The sequence below is a fragment of the Topomyia yanbarensis genome, chromosome 3, assembly GCF_030247195.1.
Source record: "Topomyia yanbarensis strain Yona2022 chromosome 3, ASM3024719v1, whole genome shotgun sequence".
In the NCBI taxonomy this organism is placed as follows: Eukaryota; Metazoa; Arthropoda; class Insecta; order Diptera; family Culicidae; genus Topomyia; species Topomyia yanbarensis.
In genome coordinates, this window is record NC_080672.1 from 201,570,613 (window position 1) to 201,583,829 (window position 13,217).

General features: G+C 34.9%; 1 protein-coding gene across 3 annotated transcripts in view; it reads left to right on the top strand.

The window, feature by feature from the left end:
* The window catches only part of LOC131689751 (dystrophin, isoforms A/C/F/G/H), a 1,859,985-nt gene that overhangs the window by 1,575,854 nt on the left and 270,914 nt on the right, over positions 1–13,217 (top strand). For all 3 annotated transcript variants that reach the window (XM_058975046.1, XM_058975047.1, XM_058975048.1), the window contains one exon: positions 6,695–6,849. In XM_058975046.1, the coding sequence (XP_058831029.1) occupies positions 6,695–6,849 (155 nt within the window). The remainder of the gene's footprint in view (positions 1–6,694; positions 6,850–13,217) is intronic.

A 13,217-nucleotide genomic window follows, 5' to 3' on the forward strand; every position in this document is an offset into this window, starting at 1 on the left:
GAATCGCCTAAATCGTGTCGGAACTTAAGGGGGTTGTGTAAAGTATTGTCGGCTAAAAAATAGATTCCTTATTTTTTTTTCGATGCAAAGATTGTCTATTCAGTCAGGTGCTACGTCGAAAACTGGTTTCTGCTGGACCAATCGTTGATACATTTGCATAGTTGTTTTTAACATCACTCCACAAGTAACTAATGGAGCTTTTATTTCTTAGTCGATTTTCGAACTTTTCGTAGCACTTTGAAGCAAAAGTCCGATTATTGTTAAAAACGATGAAAATTCTATTGAAAAAATAATAATATTAAGCATTTTGCAAAAAGTTTTTGTAGTTACCTGGGCAATGATGTGAAGAAGATAAACTGTGCAAAATTCAGTACGATTGGTCCAGGAAATTCTGAGTTACGGTTTACACCGCATTTTGTCGAGGTGCCTCCTGAAGATTCACTGTCTGCATCAAGTGTCAGGTTCAATTTGTTAAGTTATATCTGTCAATTGATTATCAGACAGATTGCAGACTATAGGAAGTAATTAATTGTAATTTATTATTTTGTAACCGGGATTTGAAGCTTTCTCAAATTTTGTTGAAAGCTCAGCAATTTGGATTTAACCCATTTGACAGATTTACTTCGTTGAAAATCAGCTTTTGAAGTTGTCAAATTCTCAGCTCAATTACTGAACTTTTGGTATTTCAGGATTGATTAGATAATCGTGCTGATAATTTTAATTACTTCATTTTCAGCAAAGTAGGTCTGCCAAATTCTATATTCATGGTTAGTAGAGTAGTTGGGTACGATGGTATAATAAGCCCCACCAGTCTAAAATGTCAGATTTCTTGAAATAACGTTGTATACCATGTTCACACTACAGAGTTAAAACATGTTATAATAATTAGCAACAACAAAAATGTCATCGAGATAGCGTTAAAACACGTTTTTGATTGTTGTGTGAACGTAGTATTAGCCACTTGAATCTTAAATAATTCTAATGTTACTTTGTTTAAGCTAAATCGAGGATTCCAAAATTATTTTAACAAAATATAAATACGTCAGACTATTAAATGGCATAAACAGTGAATTTTCTATTAACCTCATTGTACGGTTTTTAACATTGTCGTGTACTGCCGATCAGAACGCAGTAATGCAAATGGCAGCATCATGTTACCGGAAAAAGACAAAAATATCACATGCTCCTCTTGTGCATACTTCGTTATTTTCAATCCTCTCTTCGGCTTTCTTCTGGATCAATATGACTCTCTTTGCTCGCAATATAGATGGCAATAATTAAGCCAGTTTTAACAGGTAGGAAAGAAAAGATTTGATTTCTCTGTTCTTTCCTTCTCTCTACACGCTTGATTCCAATTGCTCATTGAAGAGTAACAGGAGAGCATTTGGATAAATCGAATCGATTATCTCATATTCAGATCAAAGTTGTTTTTGCGAATTCGAATCAAAACTGCAATAAGAATTGTTTTAATTCTTTTCTTTTACATATCGCTGTGAGAATAAGTGGGATCGTTTTATTCCTTAATATAAATCAATAACATTTTATCACGAATTATTGCCCATACATCTGTCGTATCTCACATCAAAGAAAGTGAATAACGAAAAAAATAGTTTTTTTTATTGGATAGATCCAAATAAATGACAATCGGATATAGATCGTAAAATGCACTATTTTATAAATTTTCTTATTTTCACTACCAGTTCACAAATTGAATCAGAATGTTAACTGCTTACAAAGTAACTCTATAAATACCCTAAGCAAATATTAAATAAAAGATTTTAAATATACGCATTTTTCCTTTATGAATAAATTCACATAAAACATCCAAATAAAAATATTTTATAATTGATTGCGAACGCAATATATTTGTTCGTAAAAATATATCACTAGGATGCTCAAAACTTTCATTTCTGTTTATTTATAAAATCGTAGAATCGTTGTTAGCAAATAAAATCGTTCCAATCTGCATTGATGCATTACAGAAATATGCAATCAACAATATGAAATATAACACTTGTGGTCATTCTGTCAAAGTTTTATTTTTTGTTTGACCTTTGTTTACTTTTTATTTAAGCTTCGCTGAAAAAAAACTTGTACAATTTTAATTCGCAGAGTGTGATCTAACCTTTATTTGTAATTGATATTTATTCCAAACTTGTGAAAATTAGCTTGAAACGAATATAAATATTCTCCCCCCGTGTCAACAGGTATCGTGTTCAGTTATAATGATATTCACAGTTAATTTTGAATTCAAATTGAAATATTTCAACCAATTTTTTAATCAAAGTTTAAAATAACTATCATGGCACCAGTTACAAACGATGGTTCAACCCAAAGGGATTATAACTACTAGAGGTCGCATGTCGCTGTTAACACTGAAAATTTATCATCTCGCTCTTACATATGCTAGGCCCATTAGTTTGACACATATTGCCCGGGTTTAAGCCTGTCAAAGTAATGGGATACAATATGCTAGAGCAAGACCCCATGTTTCAGTTCGTGAATACATGGAGACAGTAGCGCTTTGCTCCCTCTAGTAGTTATAATCTCTTTTGTTCAACCACTTCAAACTTATTTTCTTTTGTGCATTAAATATTATGTCACTACAAAAAGCTGTACATTATCGGCCAACTATAAACTATCCACCAAGTTAAAGTTCTAAGTTCAGAAACATATCAATTACATGGTGACAAAATTGTTCTCACACGCTATGGAACGAGACATATGACGAAGAAAAGCTATTTTACTGCAAGAAAATATCGGAATGAAAAGCAATTCTCCATGTTGTTTAATTTACTCATTTTGTTTAACATGAATTTGTTGTTTTTTAACATTGTCGTGTATCGCAGATCAGAACGCAGCCATATAAATAACAGCATCGATGGGTTAAATCTTACAAAATAGTTTAGGCCGGTTTAAAAGTTAGTCCGGTTTAAATATAGTTAGTACGCGTTTGAGCTTACTGCTATTAGTGTTACAGAAAAAATACTGTTTATTTGTGTTTCCTTACGCCTAATAACACGAGGAAAGAGTAAAATAATTATCACTATAATCACAATACCTTTTCCATATACATCCGAAGAGAACATGTTATGTGACGTCATGCTCGATTGGCTCCGGAATTTGACATGTTTAATTGGCACCGCTCAGTGTCTCGGCCAAACTATGAATATAGTAACTTTACTATTTTCATGTTGTTCGATGAAACAAATGTTTATGCTTAGATAATGCTCTTGAGTATAATCAGTACCGCATGGCGTAGTTGGTGAAATTGCATTGCGCTAACTTCTGTTGTGTTAAGTTTCATATCGGCACCGTGTCACAACGTCCGAGGTCATAACGTCCGAAGGGGTTACGTCCGGGACACTATGACGCACCTTGCTGCGTCATAATGTCATAATAACGCAGATTCGAAAACGGATGTGCGTTATTAGTGCCCGAACTTTAGGACGCACATATGTTTTCGGATCGTATGATGCACCCCTTGTGCGTAATAATGTCCCGGTCGTTATGATGCACATTCGATTTCAGATCTTATGTCGCAATCGATATCCTGGACACCGTGATGCATAAGAACGGATATTGTGATGCATAAGAACTGCGTCATAATGTCATATCGTCCCAAAATCATGTGCGTAATAACGTCCGGGATTTTGTGATGCACAAGAGGACATCATAAGGTTATAAAATAAATGTGCGTCTTAAGGTTGGACAGAGAATGTGCAAAAATCGAAAACGAAAAAACAGTTTTTTTCCATACCGTGTGTTAGATCTTCATAAATATCAAACAGCTTATGTAGAATTTTGTTACAGTAATGCTGACTAATTTTTATGAAGATCTAACACACGGTGTGGAAAAAAACTGCTTTTTTCGTTTTCGATTTTTGCCCTTTCTCTGCTCAACCTTAAAGTCTGCAATCATGCTAGAGTCGCAACGTCCGAAATCGGTACTGCCTCATAATATCCGGTATCATATGACTCGCGCCATATTGGGATGTTATAACGCATACGCACTGCATAATTAAGTCCAGGCTTCAATGACGCATTTATATTTTAGGACGCGATGAAGCATAAGAACTGCGTCATAACGTCCCAGCTCATAAGGCACCAAAAACGGGGCGTCATAATGTCGTGGCACTATAGCGCTCCAGGTTGCGTTTTATTATCCGAAAACGAATTTGCGTCAGAAAGGCCTGGACTTTGTGGCGTATATGTGTTTTCGGATCCTTTGACGCATCCCTTGCGCGCCATAATATCCCGGACGTTATGACGCACGTTGATGTTCGTGGACACTGTGACGCATGAATAATTTCGGATGATATGACACGTAAGATCTGTGCCACAATGTCACAAAGGTATATGACCTGAGACGTTGTGATGTAGTATCTGTGCGTTAAAATATACGAAACAATGAATTCGTCATATTATTCTAGACTTATAACATACCAGTATCCGTGTGCGTCATAAAATCCCGAACATTATAACGCAGGACTACTTTCGGACGTTGTGACACGAGAATGATTTCGGATGTTATGACGCATTCTTTCTATCGGATCTTATGACACACTACTGAGCGTCATAATGTCCCGGACGTTATGACGGCCTCTGTTTTGGGACGTTATGAGCTGGACGCAATGACGCAATACCTGTATGTCATAGTATCCAACACTACTAGTGCGTCATATTATCACGGACTTTATGTAATACCTCCGCATCATAATATCCCAATAGTGTGCGTCATAAGATCTCTGACAATATGCGCAGCACCTCTTTCGGACGTTGGGACACAAGAAGGGTTTGACGCATTATTGTTTTCGGATGTTTTGACACCCCTTGGGTGTAATAATGTCCCAAAATTTTTGACGCACCACCCTTTGGACGTTTTGACCTCGGACGTTATCACATGGTGCCCTTCATATTATTCTTAACAATTGTTCATGAATAGAAATATCGCAACATCGGATCGTTATTCATTTGTTGCTCATCACCCTACGTGTCGATTTCTTACCTCATTTAAAGGCACAAATCTCCGATTAACATGAGGAACGTGCCATTTGAGCCAGACGCTACTGATACCTCATGTAAGGAATAGCACAAATGTTTGAAATTTTTGATGTTGTAGAATTACTCTGGAAGCTGATCAAATTCGATCAACATTTTATTCTATTGTATATACTTGAAGAAATCTTCACTAATATAAAAGATGCATGCTCGGCATGCGGAAACTCAGCTTGCGCTAATGTCTTGGCGAACAACCGATAAATTGCACATAACTGAAATAAGCTAAACACTCTTGTTCAAAATCAGTTTCATTCGTATTAGGGTATAAATTACGCAGATTAACACCTTTCATGCCCATGTTGTTTATAAACTATGCTACCAAAAATATTTTCAGTTAGCGTTGATAATTGGAATTTTGTTATATATTCGTTATTTCTCATTGTTATTGAAAACTGCTAAAACACATCAATTTGGACCGTCTTCGACTACTCTTTTCGAAGCATATTTCGTTTCGGTAACACGTCACAGTACACAAAAAGACTCTCCCTATTGAAAATTTTCTAGGAGAATTGAATTGAGCATCGAAAGGTAAATATTGAGCAACCACCAGCACGGGTTTTCAAAACGGGCTTTTTCCTTTTTTTTCACCCCATGAACGCTAGAAACAATGTGGGAATGAAAGGGTTAACATAGATTAGATCTTGCTTGCATACATGGTGTAATTGCCCAAGAAGAAAATATATAACTTTGAAGAACAACTCATGAAAGAAAGAATGATGCATTTTATTATTCATTCAACGAATATACGAATTATGCTGCTTCTATATTAAATTTATCTGATATTATTAAGGTCAATGATTATATTCTCGAGGCCATCAAAAATAAAACTACGGAAACTGTCTACTATGAGGGAGAGTTTTTTCGTGTACTGTGACGAGTAGGTTGTCATTCGTCACAAACATAAAATCCGTACCCTAATGTTGATGCTGTACATAACATTGCAAGTTTCCATTGGTGCCAAAACTTAATTTTTGTTCATTATTTTGCTTTTTTAAATATTTGGATACAACTGTATTGGTCATACACCTACGAGGCTTGAAATGTGCTTATACACAATCTGTTCACTTAAATGAATGAATACTTTTTTCATTTCATCCACTGAAAAAATAGAGAAAAACTCTTCACTTGCAAGGAATAAATATCTCGCTTGCTATTTTTCATTTTGGAGTCACTTTTTTCTAACCCAAAAAAACAAGCGTAAGGTTGAAATCGCTATAATAGCGAAAGCCTTGCGTTTATTTTTTACTTTTGTGAATTATGCCTATCGTCCATTATGCCTAACGTACATTATGCCAATCGTTCATAATGCTAACGTATATTATGCCAATCGTCCATTATGCCTAATGTCTATTATGCCTAATGTACTTATGCCTAACATATGTTTGCCTGACGTACTTATGCCTAGCGTATTTATGCCATACGTCGCGCACCCCAATTATACTTCATTATTTATCTGCTGTGACAATTTACAGAGAGAGAGAGAGAGAGAGAGAGAGAGAGAGAATCCATCAAAATCTTTCAAATTCAAATCTGGACCATTGTGCAAATGTACTAAATACAGAACTTCGTGCAATTATTTTTTGTTCTAATATATACATTTATCTTTGTTTTTTGTTTGTTTTAATCTCAACAGTTATTGACAGCGAATCACGGTACTTGTCAACAGAAGAGCAAAATAGAGAACTGACGCGTAGTATACGTCGCGAGGTTAATAAATTATCTGAACAGTGGAATCATTTAATCGACCGCTCTGACATCTGGAAACATCGCTTGGAAGACTTCATGACAGTAAGTACATGTTTCACTTTTTTCTTAAATATGTTTATTTAGTCCAAAATGCAGTAGCTTAACGAGGCCGATTATTCATTCTTATTAAATACATCGCACGTGTTAGTGTGGGAAGGGAAAGCCGTATTTAGGGGCGGCTTGCTCCCCTCTTATGTTAGTAAAGGAAAAGGTAGGAAATGGGATACATATTGTATAATAGACATTGTCGCTGGCTGGTTGGTCATTGTGACGGAAATGAACACTTTGTTGTAGTGGTTTGCAGTCTGTAAACGCAAGGGCGAGAGCAGGGGCGCTATTTCGGATAATTATTGGCATTATCATGATGTTCTGCTAGCATCTGCTTGTGTGGTATGTCGTGACGTGCTGGTTGGACGGTTATCAAAGAAGGGCATGCATCGTAGACTCCTGAAGCGATGTCATACTATAGATTAAAGGAGAGGTTGATGGAGTTCTACTGAGAATGAGAGAGGAGAAAATGTACTGAATATCGATATCGTTATCGTGATAGCCATTGTCACAAACGCAATGATTACTCTCAGCAAGTCCTATACGACGGAGATGCGCATCAAACGTGTAATGGTTGGACACGACCCTTAACATCGTGCAGATAAAGTCTCGGCTCGCATCTAAGCCTTTAAACCAAGTATTCGTCGATAGCTTCGGGATAATGGAGTATAGCCACCGACGCCAATTGTTCCATGAAGTTTGCCAACTACCGAGCGTCCTCTGACGAGAGATACTGAAAAATTCATTGAAACAAATTGGTCTTTCGTAAATATCGCCTTCTTATGCCTTCTTATTGCATAAAACACCCAGTTGTTCTGGTATTTTCCCCAGAAAATATGCTGAGTGCTTTCCAGGCTGCGCCGTAAGGAGGGCCTCAATGGAGCTGAGACTATACGAAACGATGAAGTAATGGTCTGCGGGCAAGGTGTCAATGATCCCGAGAGTATACTGAATGGCAGCTAATTCTGCGACGTAAATTGAAGCAGCATCACTGAGTTTGAATGAGGCAGTAACATTTTCGTTGAAGATACTGAAGCCTGTGGACCCATGGATGTGTCTAAAAATACAGTTAAATCAGAAGTATCTATTAGATGAGCCCAGTTAAATATATACGAAGATGAATTGATGTTCTGTGCCATGTTATTGAAGTACAAGGACATAAATGGAGTCTGAGAATTAAGCTCGACATGCCTTCCACAATTTGCAATCATCAGTGGGTTCAAGCTATCGCAACGAATGAGCAATCGTTATGAGAGGTCCTGAAATCGATTTTTTAGTGGAAAGACTGTGACTTGCTGGAGATGTATGGTTAACTACCATGCTGCCTCAACGTTTTCATGCATGTGGGGTATCTCCAAAATCTGTAGATGTTGTGACCAAAGCATATGTAGTGTAGAATTGAATGATCCTTAAAAAAATGAACGCTCAATTTACTATTCACCCTTGTGCTATTTATTTTAAAGACGAAGAATCGAACAATTTGAAGTGTACTAGTTTTATTGTAATTGCTGAATTCACTAAACATAATCATGTCGCAGTTCGTTTATTTATGACTCATTGTTTAGCGTTCACAAAAGGTAAATTTCCAGGGTTACTTTAGATTAACTTTTTCTTAGCTGGATGAGGAAGCCAATACAAAAATAAAATGACAGCATTTAATTTGTGCAACATGCAAAAAGATTTTGGCATTGATGCCGAATGAAATTTTTCGCAACGTGTCATGGAAAGGGTCCTTGTGATGCTTTTGGAGGAGTATTGAAACGCAACGCTGCGAAAGCGAGTTTGCAAGGCCATCATATAACAACATCCCAAGAACTTTATTCATGGACTATTTCTAAACCAGATTCAAAAATACACTAACAGCTTTTTTCAGAATCAGAATACAATAAAATGGAAAAACAGTTAAAAATCGTTATATACGTGTAAGGCAAATTTCGGGAATACAGTCATTCCATAGTTTTAAGCCTCAACATGAAAACTGTATTGTTGTCAAACGGTATTCATTTTTGACAGAAGAAATATGTGTTAAATTGTAGCAAAAGAAAAGAAATGCCTTGTGGAAATTAAAACGAATAGAGTTATAAAAATGGATTTTATTATTCACAACTGCTGTGACTTGCTGGAGATGTACACTGAACTACCACGCGGTTTCATCGTTTCCATGCACGTGGGGTGTATACATAGAATTTTTATTTTCAAAAAATTGTATCTCCTGAAGCCTAATTTTCGGATATGTTGTGTAAAGTTAAATGAGCTTTCAAATTAAAATATAAAAGTATGGAGTAGTTAAGGGCCGCAGTAAAAATCAAGAAAAACAAATTAATGCGCATTTTGTTCATGCAAACCCAATATTTTTCAAAGTTTACTATTTTTTCTTGAAACTACATTTAAACACCCTTAAATTGACCTATAAGCAATAAAAATCGGTGCAGCGGTTCAAAAGTAGAATTTTCAAGGAATTCAAATAGTAAATAAATAACATCACCATTATTATCATGGAAATAATGCATCTCAGCAAGTTCTACAGTTCTTTCTTTGACTCCATTCAATTATCTCTTTTGGTTTCGACGCAAAATCGTTTTTATCACATCGTTTCATATGCAAAAATAACGATTTCGAACCCACTACATTTGTGGCGAGCTCATGCTGTGTTAACTATTAAATAGCAGCAAAATGAAAAGAGATATAGACAAAGTGTCAAATAAAAAGTTATAGAGAACATTAAGGAGCATCAAATGAACAATAGTAACGATAAATTTTGTTGATTAATAATTAGAATAATTAAAAAAATTCTCCAAAAAACACAAATTTTGAGTTATTTCGTTAGTAAAAAATCATTTAGTACACTTAACTAAAAGATATTTGTACATACACTGATAGGACATTTTCTCAGCTTTCCAATGAAATCTTGTAAATAACGATATAAAGCATGGTTAAGAATCTCTCGGGGGGTGATAAACTGCTCTATTTGGAGAAAAAAATTGTTCCTAACATACCACTAAATCTCAACCGTTACAGAGTTATTGAACTTTTTGTGTAAAAAACTTATTTGTCTTAAAATACCTCTAACTTTAAAAGTATACTTTGTATTTTAAATATTTCAGTTCCATTCGAAAGGTGAGAAAATTTCCTATTGAATGGTGTTCTCATATCTTTTAAGTAATTAGTTTTAACTACCTTTTAGCTGTAAAGTAGTTAAAAGTTAGTGTTTTTGAGAAGGTTTTTGCTAATATTCTCAAAATAATGAAGTATGATTATAGCAATATCCATTATCCAAAAGTTGGGTTTTAGGACGATTCATAATTTGTTCTTGGACGTCATATTTCTATCTCTTCTCATTTCTTTGTAATTTCATTACTATACTTTTCCTGTAACCGACTTGCAAGTGCTTAAAAGACTCTAATCTAAAAAAATATGCTTTATATCGTTATTTACAAGATTTCATTGGAAAGCTGAGAAAATGTCCTATCAGTGTATGGACAAATATCTTTTAGTTAAGTGTACTAAATGATTTTTTACTAACGAAATAACTCAAAATTTGTGTTTTTTGGAGAGTTTTTTAATTATTCTAATTATTAATCAACAAAATTTATCGTTACTATTGTTCATTTGATGCCCCTTAATGTTCTCTATAACTTTTTATTTGACACTTTGTCTATACTGCCCATGATCGCATATCAGTCCCATAAAGATAGGAAATCTCATAGAAAACGGGACAAATATGCGATCATGGGCAGTATATCTCTTTTCATTTTGCTGCTATTTAATAGTTAACACAGCATGAGCTCGCCACAAATGTAGTGGGTTCGAAATCGTTATTTTTGCATATGAAACGATGTGATAAAAACGATTTTGCGTCGAAACCAAAAGAGATAATTGAATGGAGTCAAAGAAAGAACTGTAGAACTTGCTGAGATGCATTATTTCCATGATAATAATGGTGATGTTAATTTTTTACTATTTTAAGAAAATTAACGAAAATGCTAATAATAGCACTAACTTTAAACTAATTTACTTTTAAAAGAATACTAAATTCACTTAACTGAAAGGTATTAATACATTTTTCACTGTAAAATATTCCTGGCTTTCGAATAAAAAGAAAAAAAAGTACAGAAAAAAAAGTAATACGCAGACGACATCAGTGCCATCGTCAGTAACCCAGAGCAGCTGAATGAAATGCGGGCTTTTTTCAGGCGGTTCAAACAAGTCTCAGGAGCCCGTCTGAATGAAGCGAAAACAACGGCAATTGACGTTGGACTGACAACGCATCCCATAACAGTGTCATGGCTTTGTACAGAAAGCAGCATCAAAATACTCGGTGTGATTTTTGCAAACTCAATCCCATTAATGGTGTCCTTAAACTGGGACATTCTCGTGAGAAATTTTGCTCGATTGGTCTGGATTCACTCGCTGCGTCGTATGGCTCTACACCAAAAAGTAACGCTGTTGAATACTTTTATATCTTCAAAATGTGGTACATGGCAGCCAACCTTCATCCAAAAACGGCGCACGTGGCTAAACTAACGGCTACCATGCGCTCTTATCTATTTCGCGGCTTTTGTGCGACGGTACCGATGCAACAACTGGCGCGTAGTAAAGAAGACGGCGGCCTAAACTTGCAGCTACCGGCGATAAAATGCAAAGCACTGCTAATTAATCGCCACCTACACGAGATCGAATCCCTTCCCTTTTATAGTTCCTACCTCAACTCAGCGAATCCTCCCCAAGCAACTTCTCTTCCTTGCCTAAAAATTATTGACAATATTACAACCCTTCCCTTCCAAATTCGCCAACACCCCTCCGCCGATCAAATTAGTCGATTATATATTGAACGAACCGACAGAGCTAAAGTTTTAGTTGCCAGTCCCGAGGCAAATTGGAGGCGAATATGGAGGAATATATCCTCCCGTGGGCTACTGCCTGATCAGCGAAGTGTCTTATATATCTCGACAAACATATGATTACGGCCTAAAAGCCAACTGTCAAAATCCACATTGAATGGAAATTCCAGACAAACCGTTACTAGTCGAACAAAGTTTACAACAGTTTATGAAAGAGAAAACTTTTCTCTTTCGTTTACTACCAACATCGGTGATTGGCGTGTAACGGTTTGTCCGGAATTTCCATTCAAAGTGGATTGTGACAGTTGGCTTTTAGGCCGTAATCATATGTTTGTCGAGATATGTGGGTAGACCAGAAAGTACCACACAGGCGCTTACTACACACCATGAGACGAGCAGATGGAGAAAATTGTATTCACTGTGCAGAGCCAGTCGAAACCATACAACACAGATTCTTTCAATGTGTACGAGTGCACACTGTTTCGGCAAAAGCTACAGATACTGACTGGAGCACGGCACATCCCATATGATGAACTGCTAAGGCCTTCGCTAGAGCGAATTGAGGCAACAACGAAAATAATGATGCCGAAATCGTTGTTTTGTTACATTTCGTTCATTGAAAAAAATCAAGAAAATAGGGTAGATGTAGATAATTTGAACTTTTATTTTCAAACCCAGTGTTGAAATTGTACTATTAAGTTAAAACTTTAAAACTATAAAAAAAATTGTCAAAAATATTTTTTTATTTCAATTTTTTATTTAGTAGGCGAGACTTTGGAGATTTTTTGTGTTGAATTTTACCATTTGAAAAAAAAACCTACTTTTTTAATCGCTTTCTTGATGCCATAAAAATTTGGGAGTGGGCAATTAAATACTTTATGAATTTTTCAATAGAGCCTTGCGCGCGAAAAACGTACCGCCACGCGCTTCACTCTTACTTTGTATTTTAAATGTTTTAGTTCCATTCGAAAGGTGGGAAAAATTCCTATTGAATGCTGTTCTCATATCTTTTAGTTAATTAGTTTGAATTACCTTTTAGCTGTAAAGTAGTTAAAAGTTAGTGTTTTTGAGGAGGTTTTCGCTAATTTTCTCGAAATAATTAAGTATGATTGTAGCAATATCCATTATCCAAAAGTTGGGTTTTATGACGATTCATAATTTGTTCTTGGACGTCATATTCCTATCTCTTATTTATATATATATATATATATATATATATATATATATATATATATATATATATATATATATATATATATATATATATATATATATATATATATATATATATATATATATATATATATATATATATATATATATATATATATATATATATATATATATATATATATATATATATATATATATATATATATATATATATATATATATATATATATATATATATATATATATATATATATATATATATATATATATATATATATTTACCATCAAAAAAGTTATACGATCTCTCAGAATTCTGTAATATTTGATAGAATCGTTCCTTACCGAATA